Source organism: Erythrolamprus reginae, chromosome 1 (genome assembly GCF_031021105.1).
Source record: "Erythrolamprus reginae isolate rEryReg1 chromosome 1, rEryReg1.hap1, whole genome shotgun sequence".
Lineage (NCBI taxonomy): Eukaryota > Metazoa > Chordata > Lepidosauria > Squamata > Dipsadidae > Erythrolamprus > Erythrolamprus reginae.
Genome location: NC_091950.1, coordinates 97,110,348 through 97,131,226, shown reverse-complemented (window position 1 = coordinate 97,131,226; position 20,879 = coordinate 97,110,348). Strand labels below are relative to the sequence as shown.

The 20,879-nt window shown below is 39.4% G+C and overlaps 1 protein-coding gene across 1 annotated transcript; it reads left to right on the top strand.

Annotated features, from left to right (window-relative positions):
- Positions 1-8,412: 8,412 nt before the first annotated feature.
- LOC139162176 (uncharacterized) lies at positions 8,413-16,187 on the top strand. Its single transcript, XM_070742297.1, has 2 exons — positions 8,413-8,671; positions 15,535-16,187. Exons 1-2 carry the CDS (start codon positions 8,413-8,415, stop codon positions 16,185-16,187), a joined length of 912 nt encoding a protein of 303 aa, XP_070598398.1.
- Positions 16,188-20,879: the final 4,692 nt, after the last annotated feature.

Genomic DNA, 20,879 nt, shown 5'->3' with positions numbered 1-20,879 from the left:
CCTTCCACTACTTTAAAAATAATATAAAAGTGTAAAAGTGTTCTGTAAAAGAGTATAATAGTAGTACTAAAAGAGCCAGTTTGGTCTAGTAGTGAAGGTTCTAGACCAGAAACTAGGAGACATTAAGTTCTAGTCATGCTTTAGGCATGAAAGTGGGTTGGATGAATTTGGACCAGTCACTGTCTCTCAGTCCAACTCACCTGACAGGTTTCTTGTTGTGAGGCAAATAGGAGGAGAAAGAAATATTGAATATATTTGCCAGCTTGAATTATTTATAAAAACAATAAAGGAAGGATTAAGGAAATATTTTTTTAAAGTCATTCTAAGGAATCTTATATTCTCTGTATTTTAAAAGGAAAAGAGACTGCTGTTGCAATATTCATTTTTGTTTTTAAACAAGAAACTGGTGCAAGGGATATGATGATGATGGTGGTGGTGGTGGTGATGGAGGAGAAGAAGAAGAAGAAGAAGAAGAAGAAGAGGAGGAGGAGGAGGAAGAGGAAGAACAACAACAAGAAGAAGAGGAAGAACAACAACAACAACAACAAGAACAACAACAACAAGAAGAACAAGAAGAAGAAGAAGAAGAACAAGAAGAAGAAGAACAAGAAGAAGAACAAGAAGAACAAGGACAACAAGAAGAAGAAGAACAACAAGAAGAAGAAGAAGAACAAGAACAAGAAGAAGAAGAACAAGAAGAAGAACAAGAAGAACAAGGACAACAAGAAGAAGAAGAAGAACAACAACAACAAGAAGGATTATTTATTACCTGACTTTTGCATACATCTCAGCTTTGCCTATTTCTTCTCTTTTATAACTGCCTGCAGAGAAAAGCAAGAAATCTCTCCTTTAGTCCTTTCACATTAGAAAACTAAACTGATGAACTAACCAACCAATCAATTAATTAATATGCATGAGCTAAGAACCACGAATTTCACATAAATATCCTCCCCCCCTTTCTGAAAGTTTTAGAAAAACAAAGACCCTTTAAAGGACTTTTGCGCCTCTGTGAGTTCTGTATTGACTAAACTTTCACTCTGTTTCTGCCTTCCGCCCTTTTACTTGCTCTGATCGGCCAGTACATCACATGCAGAACCTGGCAAGGTTTTCCCTAGAAATCCCAGGGATTATCTCTCGTATTTCTTCTCAGATAATTCAACAGAAAAGTTATGCAGAGCTGAATGATTGGAAGGGTTTGGAATAATAGCTAAGTGCTTTAAATTGCCCACAAGTGCTAAAGTTGACAGAAGAATTCAATACTTACTTTATCTTTATTTAATTGGCTTGAGGGGGGGGGAGAGAAGTTTATCTTTTGTATTTTTAAAAGTTCTGTGTGATGTTTCAAAGGACCTCAGAAAGTTATCAGGGTTCCAAAGAGCATCCAAAACTAAATCAGAGTCCGAGGCAAAGTATTCCACAAAGTTCCAATTTGTTGGCAGAGCAATCCTGGCACATGTGGGAGAAACCCAAATCTGAAGTCCCGGGGTTTTCTCCACCCAGTTGAAAGTTCAAGCCCTTGTCCCCACTCCTCCCCCCCTCAAATCCATCGTGTTGACCAATCTCCAACTGCCAACTTGGCAGGATCCACTCATCTCCTTCCATGCAGGTGCAGGAGTGTGAAGGCAAAAGATGACCTTGACTACCTAAAATTTTTTTATGGCTACATACATACAGCTCTCGTCCAATTCCCCCTCTCAGCTTCCCACAGTAAATAATGCACATTTAAAGAACATCAAGTATGGCCGGCCAAAGACCCCAACTAAAGTAGCTTCAGCCTGCCAAAACTTTTGTTTCCCATCCATTTCTGTCCCCTCGTACGAATTCACGCATGCTCAGAAGGTGGTGTCAGCCTGAAACACCTCTCAGCTGTGTTTTGGGTGAAGAAATAAAGGTTGGTATTAACCCCAGGTGGGCAAGAGAGGTTTTTTTTCACAGAGAGGATGGGGAGAAACCATCCAAACACTGAAAAAATTGCTGAAAATTTGGAAAAAAAGATGGCGGCATACACAGACTGGCACAGACAGAACCAGATCTGGGACACCATCTTCACATCACCAGCTAATGGTTCGTGTGATCTGGTCTGAATTGGGAAGAATCCACCCCTAGTTCATATGTACCACCCCCCCAAGCCTCACCACAGCTGGCAAGGGGGTCATGAGAGGAGAAGCAGTGGAAGGAGGAGGAGGAGCTTTAGTATAGGTGTGAAGTAGCTCTGTAAATGCCTTTGTGCAACATTGTGCCTTTGTGCTTTTGTTCTGAAGGCAGCCTTTGCCTCCTGCTGCTGGGAGCTATAGCTTATGCCAACCATGTTCAGCCAAAGAGATGCTGGAGATGGGGAAGGGGACATGGCAAGGTGATGGTCGGAGCCTTAGTGCTGAGCATAATATGGCCCTATTTACCTTTAGTTCAAGGCAGCCCTCACCTCCCATCAACTGGACTCGGAGCTATAAACTGCATCCTGTTTTTAGGGGCGACTGGAACAAGGTCGCATTGTGGTTCCATGTCATAATGGGCTCCAGGAGGATGAGGGGACATCATCTCCCCCAGTGTGAAGAGCATTAAAGTTCACCATCTCCCCCAATGTGAAAAGTGCTAGAGGGGAGGAGAGAGGGGGAAAGAGTCCTAAAGAGAGAGACAGAGAGGGGAGAGGCATAGACACACACACAGAGAGAGATACAGAGAGGGGGGGAAATGGAGTAGAGAGACAGAGATACAGGGGGGGGAGAGAAAGAAAGTGGAACAGAGAGATACACAAACACAGAGAGATAGAGAGAGGGGAGAGGAGAGGGAGAGAAAGGGGAAGAGAGAAAGAGAGGGGAGGTGAAGGGTTTTATGGTTGCCGGTGTTTTTTTTTATGCAATCACGTGATTGGGTGGGAGGGAGGGAGTGACATTGACTTGGCTCCACCCACCTAGGTTTTGTGGCTCCCGATGTTTTCTTTTCTGAGACAAACAGGTCCAAAAGGCTTTTTGAATGTTTAAGGTTGCAGGGGAAAACATTGTATTAAATTTTCACACAAAAAAATCAACAATTTGTATCAGATTTGCTACGTTTACTTCCTAGGACCTTAATATACTGCAGAATACTGAACTGTCTGCATCTTATTTCAAAGTGAGTTTTTTTTAAAAGGTAATATATTATAGGCATGTCAAGAATTGTAGCTAATTCCAAAGGAATATTTGTAAAGTAAATACTGCAAGGGTTTTATGTACAGTGAAACCTTGTCTTACAAACTTAATTGGTTCTGGGATGAGGTTCTTAAGGTGAAAAGTTTGTAAGACGAAACAATGTTTCCCATAGGAATCAATGGAAAAGCGATTAATGTGTGCAAGCCCAAAATTCACCCCTTTTGCCAGTGGAAGCACCCAGTTTTGTGCTGCTGGGATTCCCCTGAGGCTCCCCTCCAGGACTCCTGGGGCTCCCCTCTGGACTTCTGTGTTTTTACGATGCTGCAGGGGAATCCCAGCAGGGGAATCCCAGCATTGCAAAAATGAGCACTTCGCTGGCAACGGAAGTCCGGAGATGGGGTTTTCCCATCAGTGAAATCGCAGCATCGCAAAAACACCAAAGTCCTTGAAACCCCACCTCCGGACCTTTGTTTTTCTTTGAAAACATTTCACTTCTCATCCAAAAAGGTTCTTCGGATCTGATTGAATGAGAAACAAAACATTTTCAAGGAAAACTAAAGTCCAATTGCCTTTTGAAAAAGCGTCTTTGGAACAATCCTATTGGTTTGTTTTCTTTTTTTCTTTTGAACAAACTCTTCTTGATGTTTACCGCTACTTTCTATTTCATGTGTCAAGAACTTGGCGAGTTGTTTTTTTTCCAATTCATCCTCTTTTATTTCCAAAAAGGAGACCCATTCCCCTTTCCCAAAAAGGACATGCCAAATCTTAGATTGTTCTGAGTTCGGGTTTTGCCCTGTGTAATATTTTGCATGTTTATGCGACGTTTCGGTGAAATCACATCCACCATCATCAGGCTGAAGTTTCCAAGCTTCGTACTGTTGTAAAATGGAATGTTTGCAACTGTCATTTCTTCCTAGTATATAGTGTGTGGGTGGAGATTTGGTTTGAATGTAGCAAATAGATTGGGTGATTATGTTTCAGTGATCTGATTGGTTGGTGTAATCATAATTATTAGAAGGATTGACATGGTGATTTTTATGAAGTGTTTTTTGTTTAAGGTTGGTTTCCAAATTTCAAAATTCTAAATTCATAATTATTAGAAGGATTGACATGGTGATTTTTATGAAGTGTTTTTTGTTTAAGGCTGGTTTCCAAATTTCAAAGTTCCAAAATCATAATTATTAGAAGGATTGACATGGTGATTTTTATGAAGTGTTTTTTTTGTTTATTTTGTTTAAGGCTGGTTTCCAAATTTCTGGTAGGCGGGACGTGTCATCTCTTTTATTTATGCAAAGGGGTCTCCTCTCAATTTCTATGGCTTCTAGAGCAATTCTTCTATATAAATTCTCTGTTTTGTGAAGTAATTTAGTTTTTTCAAAGTCAATTTCGTGACCTGTTTTTTTAATGTGCTGGACAAGGGAGGAAGTCTATACACACACACACACACACACACACACACACATATATATATATATTCAATATACCAGGGTGATTCGACACAAAATGTAACCCTTCCCTGGTACAGAGCTGAAGGGATTGGATACTGTAGCCTAGAGGATAATTCTCTGCCTTACAAGGCAAAGGTTGCAGGTTCAAGTCCCAGTGGGTATGGCTAGCTGATGAGGCCAAAATAAGGCCGAAATAGATCTATCCTAGTCTCCCTTAATTTTCAAAATTCAGCTTAAACATGTGACATATATATATATATATATATATATATATATATATATATATATATATATATATATATATTAAAAGGGGTAAGCTCTAGTAGCTTTAACAAATTTAAAAAGCAGTTTCCACTTCAGAGCCGTCTATATCTCAACACTACTGGCAGCAGTATTCTTTAGTAATGGAGTACAGTTGATTTAAAGTAAAAGGGGAAAAAAGATGCTTTGCGCTCTGCTCAGGTAGCTATGGATTTTGCAGGCTTGCTCAGTTATTTACTAGAGGGATTGAGAGGACTTAAGCCCAGATCCTCATGGCTTTGGCCAGGTAGTCCTAGGCAGGAGCCAAGAATAGCCTTCTTGTCTCAAACAACAAAAGAGGAAGGAATTGCTAGAAGAGACACTGCTACATCTCTTTTTTATGAATGTCCAAGGTCATTGATGCTGGAGCCAACTGAATTTGTAAGCTTTTTTTTTTTTAAAGTCTCCTACTGAGCCATTTTATCTCCACACACAGATAAGCTGGTCAGTAAATGCTTTACTGAATTTTCTCCGGCTTCTGTTTATTTTTGTTTTTCAGGCAGCCACTTCACGCAGGAAAAAAGATCCATTATTTTTTTGCTTCTATAGGTTGAACGTATTCATGGCTCCTGAAATGGTACCAATTTCTTTTGGAAGGTGTACCCTCTCTTCCTCTCTTTCCTTTACTGTGCTGCCTGACACAATTCGGGCCTGTTTCAAAAGAATTGACCCAGACTTGTTTACCAAAGTTGGAAAGGAATACGGCTTCCTCTACAGTCCCAGTGTGGCTGAACAAAAGAGGGGAGGCATTGGTCTGAACAGCACCCTGTGGCTCTCAGATTGCAATGCCACTGGTTGGTTGGTTTATTTTTTTTATTTTGATTGCTTGTGCAGCAGAACTTTGGCAGTTCCATTTTGATATAAGCAAGCACTGAATTTAGAGCCAATTTTCAGAAAATATCCAAGAATTGTTTGAATGTTTAAATCCTCAGCATTTGCCACATTTCCATTCAGTCATTTTGGGAAGAAAGGAAGGAAGGAAGGAAGGAAGGAAGGAAGGATGGAAGGAAGGAAGGAAGGAAGGAATTTCCTAAGGTATATATATCTACTCCTTCAACGTAGCCTCAGAGAGAGAGAGAGAGAGAAAGAAAGAAGAAAGAAAGAAAGAAAAGAGGGAGGGAGGGAGGAAAGAATTACCCAAGATATATATATCTGCTCCTTCAACTTAGCCTCACAGAGAGAGAGAGAGAAAGAAGAAAGAAAGAAAGAAAGAAAGAAAAGAGGGAGGGAGGGGGGAGGGAAGGAGGAAAGAAGGAAGGAAGGAATTACTCAAGATATATATATATCTGCTCATTCATCTTAGCCTCATAGAGAAAGAAAGAAAGAAGGAAGGAAGGAAGGAAGGAATTACCCAAGATATATATATATATATCTGCTCGTTCATCTTAGCCTCATAGAGATCTAATTAACGAATATACAGTAGATTATAGTGACATTTGATAGGGAATAATGATCTTCTCATTTTGGAGATTTGAGGAATGATCGGTTAAGGCTGCAGTACTACTGGCATGTACTTTCCTTGTCTTCTGCTTAGATTACTTTAGTATTCTCCTGGCAGGTGTTCCTTTGACTTCCTGTGGTGTTGAAAAGGTATTTTTCATAAAATGTTCACTTATTGATATTTCCTATAACTGGGGATCACAGTAGCACTGTCTTACCTGAAAGACTCAACATTAATGGTGGCTGCCAAGAGGAGTTTTTCCTATTTTGTCTTCTGCACCAAAGACAATGTTTTCCAATATGGGATTTCAATACATTTATTACACTTGATTTGAGGGAAATCAGTGGTATTTCTGTAGATGGGAGGCTGGCTGTAAGGAGGAAACAAAAGAGAAAAAGCGAAGGGAATGATGCTCTTAGAAAGTTAAGAAGTAAGATCACAGAATTCAAAGAATTATTAGGAAGAAACTGAATGTGGAGAAAGTGATTGCAAGTGTTCCACTCCTTGTCTCTCCCTGCTCTTAATCCAGAACAAGATTTTTCAGGCTGTTTTGAATCTTCCATGTTATTTTCATGTGCTTATTTAATGCTAAGTTCTTCATATTCCAGTAAAGCTCACTTTAAAGTTTCTAGTGCTTCTGGTTACAATCCTTCAATTGGAAGCTTCTCTGGATCTCTCTATCTGCCCTTGTTTTATCCTACAATTCTACTCATGGTTTACATTCCTCTCGACCAGGGGTAGGCAAAGTTGGCTCTTCTATGAAATGTGGACTACAACTCCCAAAATTCTTGAGCTAACTTGATTGGCTCAGGAATTTTGGGAGTTGAAGTCCACAAGTCATAGAAGAGCCAACTTTGCCTACCTCTGCTCTGGATATATCTTCTTTCAGTTATCAACTTAGTCTCTTTACACTGGAATCTTCTCTCTTCCTCCATTCATTTCTATGGAAATGTGGTAGTATAAAAAGAGAGCTTAAAACCTTTTAAATTTATTAGTAGGCTACTGTGTATGCTTTAGTTATTCCATCCTACTCTTAGTTAGACAGCACTTTAATATGAAGTCCTGTTTTAAATTGTTTTGAATGCATATATACTTTGCCCCAGTCTTCATTTCAAATGTACTGTTGCTGTACTAATTTTTTGAATATTCATCTTTGTTTACCAATTTCTGAGATAATTTTGTTGGCTTGATTTGTAATGATTGTCCTATTGGCTTTTTGTTTCATTTTATACCCAGTCTTGATAAAGATGCATGCTAAATTCATCATTATCATCATCATCATCATCACTACTAAGATACTACAGAATAAATTATTTAAAAACCATGTAAAAGCTTAATCTCTAAATTGCTTACTTAAATATGACAGTCATCCAAGGTTATGAAACACAAGCATATTTCATTTGGAAATTTACTATAGGAACAGCAAGGTTTATTCACTTCGAACCTTGAAACAGTAAATTTACCTGTACTGGGATATGAATGAAATTCACATTTCATCCAAATGAAATGGTTGCATGACTTGTTTACGACTATTGTCTTTGGAATTTTTGCTTTGGTTAACTCTTCTGTGTTCTCTGCCAGTATATGAAAATGTTATGATGGATGAGAGCATACAATATTTCTCAAGAGTCCCAAATGAAACATGTTTTTGTGGCTTTCCTATGTAAACGAAAAGGACAAGTTGCTTTGTGGGGCTCAGAAAACTTTGGTTGTCCAGCTCAGGAAATACCTGGGAAAACAGATTGTCAGATAATCAGTCATGTGTGAAAGCAATGAACTATGTTTAACATTTGTTTCATTAGTGGTTCATTAGCAGGGACTTATTTCTCAATGCCTTATCAATAGAAGGAGGAGAGTGGAGGTACGGTACCATTTTTTTCAGAGTATAAGGTACACTTTGTTACTCCCCAAAAGAGGGTGAAAACATGGGTGCATATTATACACTAAATGTAGCCCCACTCAGCCACCCCCACCCTTTGGTCTCTGCCTCCCAGCAATTTATCTTCTTGCAGCAAACGGCGCAGAGCCCTATTAGCACAAGCAATTGATTATCAGTCTCCCAAGCAAGGGTGGGCTACTGCCCAGACAGTGGGGAATGCAGAGGGGTAGCGAAAATGGAGCTCCACCCCAGAGCATCCAATTTGCACTGAAAGATGTGGAAAGAAAATGCAGGGCATCCTGCATAAGCCAAGGCCACAGCGTGGTAGTAAAACCTTTGGTAGCCCTTCGCTGTTCCCGACCCATAGCTGATTCAGCACAGGCAAGCCAGGTGCTAGAACTGAAACTAGCTACAAGGAGGCAAATTGCTGGGAGGTGGACTGCTGGCAATGTTGGACTGTTGAAACTACAACAAGGTAAGTCAATAACTATAAATGCTTATAGAATGTTCAAATTATTAGACTTATTTTTTAAAGACTGCTTTATTGTTCTAGACAACTTAACAAAATGAAGAAGCTTTTTTTTTTAAAAAAATGCTTGGTTTGAAGAGGCCCAGTGCTATTGTATCTTCTTTTAAATAGCGGAGAATACTTCCAGAAAGCCACATCAATTTTAAAGATCTGAAAGGGATAATCTGAAATGTAACAGTGTCCTGTTTTAGTATTAAGATAAGGCAGCTGAATTAAACCCTGATTTAGTCATATTTGGAGTGAATGTATTTAAATAATTGGGATGAGTTAGTGTGACTGCATTTAAGTAAACTTTCTGACATTAATATACTGCCATAATGTACATTTCTGCAATTATTTGCTGTTTCAATGGGTCAGTCACACATGCACAGAAATACACAGCAAATAGTGTATATCATCTGTACTGTGTGCTGTTTGCTGGGAGGCAAATTGCTGGGAGGCAGAGGCCTTTTTTCCTTGTTTTCCTCCCCCAAAACTAAGGTGCGTCTTATACTCCGGTGCGTTTTATACTTTTATTATTTATTTATTTATTATTTAGATTTGTATGCCGCCCCTCTCCGCAGACTCAGGGTGGCTCACAACAAAATAAAACAATTCATAACAAATCTAAATTGTAATTTAAAATATTTAAAAAACCCATTTACTAAACAAACATACATACAAACATACCATTCATAAATTGTATATGCCCGGGGGAGATGTCTCAGTTCCCCCATGCCTGACGACAAAGGTGGGTTTTAAGGAGCTTACAAAAGGCGAGGAGAGTAGGGGCAGTTCTAATCTCCGGGGGGAGTTGGTTCCAGAGGGCCGGGGCCGCCACAGAGAAGGCTCTTCCCCTGGGGCCCGCCAACCGACATTGTTTAGTTGACGGGACTAAACAACATGGTAGTTCCTTTCCCTATTCTGAATCCTTCTAGGATGCTTAGTTCTCTCCAGCTGAGTCTTCGCATACTAGTTATTACATTATAGGGAAAAGGGAAACAAAACACCGATGTTTGCCAATATGGGGGAACAAGCCAGATGATAATAAACACTCGTTTTGATAATTGCATCTAATTACAGAGAAAAGTCAACCACTAAAAAAGATGTTTTGTCTTAAATGTTGTAAAAGCTTTCTTACAGCTCTTTGTACTTTGAGGTGGTAAATAAATTGACTATAACTTCCCAAGCCTATTAAGCATAGCAAAATAAATCTCATTTTATTTATTAAAGATGCTTCGGTGAACTTCAGCTAGTGTTAAACTTAGCATTTAAAATGCCTGCATGTACACACAAAGAAAGAGTAACCTTCTAAAATGATGAGCAGCTTTTCCCTTCCTGGCCATTAAATCACGTAGCAGTTTAGGCCTGCAATATATTGTATCTATCTCTGTCAGGTAAGTATCAGCTGAAGAGCAATTCATTTTTATTAGTATACTACTTTACTAGCAATTATTATTCGCTAAATATTTATTTAGCTAGTAATTAACTATTGGGATGTGCAAAATCTATTGTTTTCAGTAAATACGTAGAACCATCTATTCTTGGTGTAGTGTATGGAAATACTTGGCATGCAAAGTGTAGAATTAGAATATAGCCTTGTTCCTTGCAGATGGCAAAGATTCATTGTATTTCTCCTCCTGTAGCTCGGCTGATAAAGTTATCTCCTTGTTAGTGTAATCCTTCGACTCTTGCCCTAGCGTTATGCTATTTTCAAAGCATTCAAGGGGCCATTGATTTTGGGAGGTTATATGTGATTTGAGAGATACAGAGTAACCACCGTTTTCAGCGAAGTCAAGCAAAGTTAGAAGATAATTTGTATCCTCTCAAAATTAAGTTATTTAAATCAGAACACTGGGGGAATAGGAGGCCTTGGGTTTATCTTGCCTTAGGAAGCAAATACAGCCATGTTGTACTTTTATTCTTGCCGCACGAATCCCAGCGACCGGTCAGGTCCCACAGAGTTGGTCTTCTCCGGGTCCCATCGACTAAACAATGTCATCTGGCGGGACCCAGGGGAAGAGCCTTCTCTGTTGCGGCTCCGACCCTCTGGAATCAGCTCCCTCCAGAGATTAGAAATGCCCCTATCCTCCTTGCCTTTCGTAAACTCCTTAAAACCCACCTCTGTTGTCAAGCGTGGGGGAACTGAGACATCTCCCCCTGCCTATGTAGTTTTAGTGCATGATATGACTGTATGTATGTTTTTTATATTGGGGTTCCTTGCTTTTAGATTTTTAAAATGTACAATTGTTATTTTAGATTTTAAATTATTAGATTTGTCAATTTAGATTGTTTTTATCACTGTTGTGAGCCGCCCCGAGTCTGCGGAAAGGGGCAGCATACAAATCTAATAAATAATAATAAATAATAATAATAATAATAATTTATTCAATACCATATTCCCAACTATTAGGCAAGGAAAAGGGTTGCATGATTTATTTTATTTCCTAATTCATTTCTCTTGGAAAGCATGTTCCCTGTCCCTTTATCAAAAATGCTCATTTGTAAGGGAACCACTACAAAGCAGTGGTTGTATAGACTTATGTAGTACTTATCGACTTATGTAGTTCTGAAAGAAAGCCTCAAAAGCTAACATTTACCCATACAGGTATTTTTATCCTGTATGACCCCTTTGACAAGGAAGGACTGTGCCATTTAATGATTGGCATTGCCCCCTTTTCCACAATGTTGCATATTTGTATGCATATTGGGAAACTATACTGATTAACCGAGCTCAGTTTGAGTCCAGTGGAAAAACTACCAAGATCTTTTTGCAGAAGTTCCTTTGATGGAGCTAGGGAATTTCCTATCATTTCCTATCTGAGATTTCCTTTCATTTGGTGTGCTAGGACACCATTCTCCCATCCAACTCTAGTGATTCAAACTGGCCAGGCCTAAAAAAAAAAAAATGCTCTTACATATTTTGTATTAAAAGGGAGCATGGCAAGGGAAGTTGGGCAATTGCTATATGGTTGTTGTTATCTAACACACACACACACACACACACAAACAATTGGCCAATTGGGAATTGTGCATGAGGCTCAAACATGGAAACACTTAATTGATGCCATGATACTGCTGAAGAGGTCAAAAAAGATGATGCCAGTTGAGATGTCTTAACTCTCTTACGATGGAGCGAGCAATCCTAATTTTACCTCCCCAGAGCAACAACACTGCTGATTAACTGTGTTTGGTGTTTTTAAATGGAAAGACACAATATGCCAAACACTGCAGAACTTACATATAAGAAATAACTTGCACGTAAGAGATTATTACTGTTGTGTGGGCACAACAATTTTGTAACCAATAAAACAACACAACAAAATAAAAAAGAATTAAAGGCAATGGTTTAATTTACAGCACAATGTAAAATCATAAGCATTGAAACTCCTCTGAGCTTGGATCTTGAGCAAAAGTAAAAAATTGCAACTTGGACAACTTGGGGGAAATTAATCTGTGTACACATTTCTTATTCTGATAGATACAGTAAGTATGAAAATCGCTAGTTGGTAACTGAAGTGAGGCAGTGTATCCACCAGCAGATAAATTACATATTCAGCTACTGTATTGGAAAATCTGCTAGTGATTTGTCCTAATGATCCCACCACCACCAGGAAATTGCAGGAAAATGGTTTCTGAATAGCCTAGCGCTTAAGGTCCTCCATCTGTCCCATGCCACAGAGACAAATATCCTCTTCCATAGGAGTTTTAAGAAGCCTGCCTTCTCAAGTGACAGCCTGAAAAACAGACCAGTAAATGTTTTTCAGATGCATTCTTGTCAGATTGGATAGATGCTGATAAAGGGATTTTTTCTCAATATAATAATGTATAGTAGTACCTCTACCTAAGAACGCCTCTACTTATGAACTTTTCTAGATAAGAACCAGGTGTTCAAGAATTTTTTGCCTCTTCTCAAAAATTATTTTCCACTTACAAACCCGAGCCTCCGAAACTGTAACCGGAAAAGACAGGGAGAAACCTCCGTGGGGCCTCTCTAGGAATCTCCTGGGAGGAAACAGGGCTGGAAAAGGCAGGGAGAAGCCTCCATGGGGCCTCTCTAGGAATCTCCTCCAAGGAAACAGGGCCAGAAAAGGTGGGGAGAAGCCTATGTGGGCCTCTCTAGGAATCTCCTGGGAGGAAACAGGGCCTCCACCCTACCTGTGGTTTCCCCAATTGCATGCATTATTTGCTTTTACATTGATTCCTATGGGAAAAATTGCTTCTTCTTACAAACTCTTCTCCTTAAGAACCTGGTAACGGAACAAATTAAGTTAGTAAGTAGAGGTACCACTGTATATGTACTGTAGTTTATGGTTGCTGTGAAGTCCTCGGTGCTTGGTTCTTTGCTTGTGAATGTTTCATTATTCAGCTAGTTTAGCAGCACGAAGGAGTGTGAGATTTGCTCCCTATTTATATACAGTCATTTGCCCTGCCTATGATGTGGGGGTGTGGTCTTCTCTTTGATAGTTCCTTGATTAGGGATTTTCCTCCTGCTTCATCGTTTGCCTGCTATGAATCCTTGATTATTGGGGTGTTGGCTGCTGGAGTTGATATAGTCTAGCTTTTTGTTTCCTTCTTAGCTATTCAATTGTTTTTTTCAAATGATGTGTAAATATGGTTTATTTCTATGTGTCTATTGATGCCTAATTTGTCTTAATGCCAAGCTTTCATGAAATTCCTAGTATTGTTGGATTTATCCTGGTCTAGGCTGCTTACAGTTTCTCACTTGAAATGATGGTTGAAAACAACCATATATTGTTAGACTAAAGAGTTTTCATCATGTTTTCTGAATGTTAATTGGTCTTCGTGGGTGCACTCTTCTAGTCTTTTGCATATTTATCCTTTATAATGGCTGTTACACTGTATATTCTACATGATGCCCATTTTTTCTTCAAGGTCTACTGACTTTTTTAGTTTACTTAAGTTGTTTTGTAGGGCTTTCGTTGATTGGAGTGCTAAGTAATGCTGTGTGGTTGCATCTGTAGTTAATTATTGGCATCAGTTGTCTGCTTGTACTATCTGTCTGATGGTACAATGTATAGATTTTTTTCTTTGTCCCAAGCAAAGAATATATTTACAAAATAAATAATAAATTATTAACATACCAATAAGTAAAGAAACCCTAACTCCTTCATGGATTACTGCCTTGTGGCGAAGGGGCTTGGGTAGCTCATTGAAGCTATGAGCTATGCTGGGCAGGGCCACACAAGATGGACAGATCATAGCAGAAAACTCTGACAAAACATGATCCACTGGAGAAGGAAATGGCAACCCACTCCAGTATCTTTGCCATGAAACCCCCATGAACAGTACCAAAAGGCAAAAAGATATGACGCTGGAAGATGAGGTTGGAAAATGTCCAATATGCTACTGGGGAAGAACAGAGGGTTAGTACTAGTAGCAGCAGAAAGAGTGAAGCGACTGGGCCAAAGTCGAAAGGATACTCAGCTATGGATGTATCTGGTGGGGAAAGGAAAGTTGGATGCTGTCAAGATCTACTCTCCATAATAACCTAGAATGTCAGGTCCATGAATCAAGGCAAGCTGGATGTGGTCAAACAAGAGATGACAAGATTGAGCATCGATACCTTAGGAATCAGCAAATTAAAATTGACCATTCAATACCACAGTAGTCTAAATCTATACCCAAACCACTGGTGCTGAAGAAAATGGAATTGACTGTTCTATGAAGCCCTACAGCACCTTATAGAATTAACACCCAAAAATGATGTCCTTATCATCATGCTAAAGTAGGAAGTCAAAAGATACCCAGCAAAACAGGCAGGTTTTGCCTCGGAGTACAAAATGAAGCAGGGCACAGGCTGGTAGAATTTTGTCAAGAGAATACGATGGTCATAGCAAACACTCTTTTCCAACAACCCAACATGGACATCACCAGACAGTCAACACAGAAATCAGATTGACTATGTGCTCTGCAGCCAAATATGTAGAAGCTCTATAAAGTCAGTAATAACAAGACCAGGAGCTGATTATGACCTTCTCCTTGGGAATTTGTGGCTTAAATTGAAGAATATAAGGAAAAACACCAGGCCACTCAGGTATGAACTAAATCATATCCCTGATGAATATACAATAGAGTTGACAAATAGATATAAGGAATTAGATCTAATAAACAGAATGCCTGAAGAACTATGGACGGATGTTCACAACATTGTACAAGAGGTAGCAACTAAAAACCATCCCAAAGAAAGAGAAAGAGAAAGAGAAAAAGAAAGAGAAAAAGAAAGAGAAAAAGAAAAAGAAAGAAAGAAGCAATTTTGCAAGAAAGCAAAATCGTTGTCTGAGGAAGTTTTGCAAATAGCTGAGGAAAGAAGGGAAGCGAAAGGCAAGGGAGAAAGAGAAAGATATACCCAAATGAATGCAGAATTCCAGAGAATAGCTAGAAGAGATAAGAATGACGATGCAGTAAAAATGCTACACTCAATTTGCCTGCAAATTTGGAAAACTCAACAGTGGCCGCAGGATTGTAAAAGGTAAGTTTACATTCTAATTCCAAAGAAAGTTCAAACTATCACACCATTGCACTAATTTCTCATGCTAGTAAAGTTATGCTTAAATTCGTACAAGCTAGGCTCCAGCAGTATGTGGATTAAGAACTACCAGAAGTACAGGCAGGATTTCAAAGAGGCAAAGGAACTAGAAATCAAATCGCCAACATATGCTGGATCATGGAGAAAGCTAGGGAGTTCCAGAAAAACATCTACTTCTGCTTCATTGACTTTGCTAAAGCCTTTGATTTATGGAACACCACAAATTGTGCCAAGTTCTTAAAGAGATGGGAGTATCAGACCATCCTATTTGTCTCTTGAGAAATCTATGTCAGTCAAGAAGCAACAGTGAGAACTGGACACAGAACCACTGATCAGTTCAAAATTGGAAAAGGAGTCCGACAAGGCTGTAAACTGTCACCCAGCCTATTTAACTTCTATGCAGAGCACATCATGAGAAAGGCAGGGCTAGATGAATCACAAGTTGGAATTAAGATTGCCAGGAGAAATATCAACAACCTCAGATATGCAGATGATACCACTCTAATGGCAGAAAGTGAAGAGGGACTAAAGAGGTTCTTGATGCGGGTGAAGAAGGAGAACACAAAAGTTGGCTGGAACCTCAACATTAAAAAAAGTAAGATCATGGCGACCAGCCCTCTCAATTCTTGGCAAGTAGATGGAGGTAGTGACAGATTTTATTTTCTGGGCTCCAAGATCACCATACACTGGGATTGCAGCCAACAAATTAAAAGACGCTTGCTCCTGGGGAGGAAAGTTAAGGCAAATCTAGACAGCATACTAAAAAGCAGAGACATCACGCTGCCAACAAAAGTGTGTATCATCAAAGCTATGGTTTTCTCAGTCGCAAAGTACGGCTGTGAAAGTTGGACCATAAGAAAGGCTGAGCACCAAAGAATTGAACTATGGTGCTGGAGAAGACTCATGCAAGTCCCTTGGACTGTAAGGCAATAAAACCTGTCAGTCCTAGAAGAGATGAACCCTACTGCTTTTTAGAAGGACAGATCCTGAAGATGAAACACAAATACTTTGGCCTTCTAATGAGAAGCAAGAACTCACTGGAGAAGAGCCTAATGCTGGGGCAAAAGAAGAATAAGACGACAGAGAATGAAGTGGCTGGATGGAGGCACTGAAGAAGTAGGTGTGAGCTTAAATGGACTCCAGAGGATGGTAGAGGAAGGAAGGCCTGGAGGAACACTGTCCATGGGGTCACAATGGGTCAGACATGACTTTGCAACTAACAACAACAAAAAGTAAAGAAAAATGCAATGTGGAAAAATGGAATGGATTAAAAACTGCAGCAAAGTAAGAACCAGATCTCTGAAAGGAGGCACATTTTTCTATTTGCCAGTCTTGAATATTTTATTAGTGTTTCATGTTTCTGCTAAACAAAACCCACTTCTTTTGTTTTCACATGCTTAAATCTCTGCTTGTCTCTGCCACAAAGCCCCACCAATTGGTTAGTATTTCCATAAACATAAAAGAAACACACAGATCAAGATTGAGATTTTATAACCATTTAACAATGGAAGAAAATGTTCTGCTTAAGAGGAAGAACACATATAAAAATCCTTGATCACACATTCTCACTCTCATCAACAGACTGATATAGAATTATAAGTAATCCTCATTTATAGAGCACTGCTGGGACTGGCAACTCAGATGTTAAGTGAAGTGGTTGCTCAGGGAAACCACAACTGTATCTTACTTTGGCTGTCCTTTGATTTACAAATCTGACAAGGCCAAAATGTGAGGATGTAAACTCAAACAATATGTACATTTGAAAGAACTATGTACTTTATTTTTCAGAGTATAATACACCCAGGAGTATAAGACACACTTTAGTTTTGGGGGGGCAAAAAAAGGGGGGAGAAAAAAAATGCCTACCCGTATTCATCTGGCTAGCGTCTTTAGTCTGGTTAGCTTCAGCACATTATTTTATCCCCTGGTTAGGGCTGGGGGGAAAAACATTCTTCTTAGGGAGTAGCAATGAAAACAAGCCTGTGAAAATTTAGGGCTGGGGAAAAAGCTTATTGAGAGGGAGTAGCAATGAAAATGTCTGTGAGCCAGTAAGAGCTGAGAAGAAATATTAGCACCTCATTAGGGCTGGGAAAAAACTTTGAAAAGTTACATTCAAAATATAAGACACACCCAAATTTTCAGCATTTTTTTAGGGGGAGTGTTCGTTTTACACTCTGAAAAATATGTTATATGTCTGTCTGTCTGTTTTTCTGTCTGTCTGTCTGTCTATCTATCATCTATCGTCTGTCTATCTGTCTGTCTGTCTGTCTGTCTGTCTGTCTGTCTGTCTGTCTATCTATCTATCTATCTATCTATCTATCTATCTATCTATCTATCTATTTCTTTATTGTATTTATATGTCGCTCACTCCAAAAGGACTCTGAGTGGCTAACAATTGGAATAAATACAACAACAATAAAAACAGTTAAAATATAATAATAAAAATAAATAATAACAATAATAACAATACAGTGGAACCCCGACATAAGAGCTGCTCTACTTAAGAGCAACTCGAGATAAGAGCTGGGAGAGGAGAGATATTTTTGTTCTACTTACAAGCCCAAATTCGAGATACAAGCGCCAAGGAGCTGTCTCCTGAAGCCAAACGCTAACTTCCGCGTTCGGCTTCAGGAGACAGCTGCGAAGCGGCGCGCGTGTTTTAAAAGGTTGCAGCCGGCCTGGGGGGCTCGGGGGGGGGGTGCTTGCAGCTTTCTTTCTTGCTCTTTTTCTTTCTCTCTTTTACCTTCCCTTCCTCTATTTCTTCTTTTCTTTCTCCTTCCCACCTTCTTCCCTCCCTCCCTCCCTTCACTCATTCCTCTCTTACTCTCCCCTTTCATAAGTTTCCTTGCTTCCTTCCTCTGTTCCTGTCCCTTCCCTCTTTCCTTCCTTCCTTCCCACCCTCCGTCCATTCATTCACCCATTCCTCTCTTGATTGCTTAAAGCCGGTCCCTGGTGCAAAAAGGGTTGGGGACCTCTGTCCTACAGGATTGGGTGGCAGAGAAGTTGAACATATGTAAATTTAAAAGTTTAAGAAAGTTTACAAGTTAAGTGAAAGAAACTTCATTATTCATTTATATGTACATGTACATTTCTTCATTAAAAACATGTCTTTCTGCATAATTTAGACTAACTTTGTGAGTTTTTTGAGGGCTGGAACCAATTAAAATTATTTACATTAATTCCTATGGGGAAAAGTCGTTCGAGATAAGAGCTGCTCGACTTAAGAGCCTAGGTCCGGAACGAATTAAACTCGTATCTCGAGGTACCACTGTATTGTAAAAAAAACATACATACTTACAAACAGCCTAATTTCAGGCCTGTCGGAAAAGCCAGGTCTTAATGGCTTTCCGAAATACCGGTAGGGTGGAGATAATGCGGATCTCTGGAGACAGTTGGTTCCAAAGGGTCGGAGCCACCCCAGAGAAGGCTCTTCCCCGAGGTCTCGCCAGCCAACATTGTTTGGCGGATGGGACCTGGAGCAAGGTATGAGGGAGGAAGCTGGATATACTGAAATAGGTATTTTTTTTTCTATGGAACACAACTTGCAAAAAATATGGACAAATCTTACATTGGAAGACATGTATATGGATGCTTGTGACAAATAAGATATAGATATAAGAAGAGATATAGGAATAGAAGAAAGGTATAGGAGATATAGGGTTTTTTTTCCCTGAATACATAAAAATTTAGTACAGGTACCTGCTGAGATTTTTTTTTTAAAAAAAAAGTGGTAAAACCAAAATGGACATAATCAAGCCAGTCACAGATTTAGTAGCATCTGCAAGCTGTGCATCTGAAGCTTCACGGGGAGCCTATTCTCATCCAAAATAGGGGCAACATAAACGTCTAAATCGGGTGAACCACCTGCTAACAGGTTCTCTATTTTAAATGATGCTTCCTCCTGTTTATTACCGAATCAAACACTGATTCATCACACCAACTGTTTTGTCTGAGTTTGCCGATGACTCCTTCCTTTAATTCAAACACTGTCTCAGGACAAGAGTCCTTCAGCTAATGTCTGTGGTGTTTCTGCATCCCTGTACAATGTCTACTTAAAGTAACGCACACATTGGTTGGTCTGTGCCTACAAAATTATACAACAGACCAAGAAGAACCAAGTTCCTTTTTAGCCCAATCCTCCATATGAGCTTTATAGTAACTCTTAAAATCTTGTGATGGCCTGGAAATTTATTCTCCCTTTCATTATTCCTTAAATGCTTTCAGGGGTTAATCTAATTCCTCCTCCTCAGGATAAAGGAAACAGACTCCAGCTTTTCAGTGTTTCAGAGAACAATGACAACCATGTATATGAGAAAGGGGATAAATAGATTCCTGGCTTTTGTTCCCATGGAACACAAACAAGCCAGGAAAAACTGAGAAGCAAGTCGCTATTGAAAATACTCTTCATGTTCTCTTTTGAAATTTTCCCTCCTTTTTCTTTTGAATTAGGGGCCGGTTAAGACTGAAACATGGGTAGCATATCGAAATGGTCTGAAGATCAAGAGCTGTGGGATGAGCTGGTACTTCATTTTAAGAATAATTCGTATAAGATTTAAAGTACATCTTTCTTTAGTGCCGGGGAATATTAATGAATCTATAGTTGATAATTCAGAAATGATTCAGATTTAAATGAGAATTATCTGATTCAGAATAATTAGCAGCATGCATGCAAATATATATATCACTTGTTTTTACTGAAATTTTAAAATTAAGAGAGACTAGGATAGCATTATTTTGGCCTTGTTCTGGCCTCATCAGCTAGCCATACCCTTACTGGGATTTGATCCTGGGGCCTCTGCCTTGTAAGGCAGAGAATTAACCTCTAGACCACCAGATCTAATCCCTTCAACTTTGTACCAGGGGGGGGGCTATATGTTTTTTTCTGTTGGATCACCCTGGTATATTGAAGGAACATCACAGCTCCTTTTTGCCTCTAGGCCCAACCCAGGGCCATTTCAAGGCAGTTAATTTATTCATAGCCAACAAACTATGTTCTGTATGTATCACTTGTTTTTGCTGAAATTTTAAAATTAAGGGAGACTAGGATAGTGCTATTTCGGCCTTGTTCTGGCCTCATCAGCTTGCCATACCCTTACTGGGATTTGATTCTAGGGCCTCTGCCTTGTAACTATATATATATATAGTTAATTTTTTATAGCCAACAAATAAATATATATATTTATTTGTCGGCTATAAAAATTTAACTGCCTTGGATACAGCCTCTGGAGCAGCCAGGAGGCAAAAAGGAAGCAGTATGCTCCCTCCCATATTTGGGTATACCAGGCTGATTTGACAGAAACAAACATATAACTCTTCCCTGGTACAAGCTGAGAGGAAGAGAACCTGTGGTCTAGAGCAGTAATTTTCAACCTTTTTTGAGCCGTGGCACATTTTTTACATTTACAAAATCCTGGGGCACACCACCAACCAAAATGACACCAAATGACACCCTAAGACGCTCTCCTCTCTTTTTCTATCCCTATCTCCTCCCCCCCTTGTGTGTGTGTGTGTGTATATATACACACTCTTGAACCATTTCCAAAAACAGGTGAGGGCTGGGGGGGTTTTCTCTCTTATTCTTTGGGTGCTTTTTATCATATGCTTTAAATCAAGAGTCACTTCTCT

Coding starts and splice junctions, on each gene's coding strand:
- LOC139162176 (XM_070742297.1), top strand. CDS start 8,413: ATGCAGAGGGGTAGCGAAAATGGAGCTCCACCCCAGAGCATCCAATTT. Junction 8,672..15,534: donor ACTGTTGAAACTACAACAAG/GTAAGTCAATAA, acceptor TTGTCTCTTGAG/AAATCTATGTCAGTCAAGAA.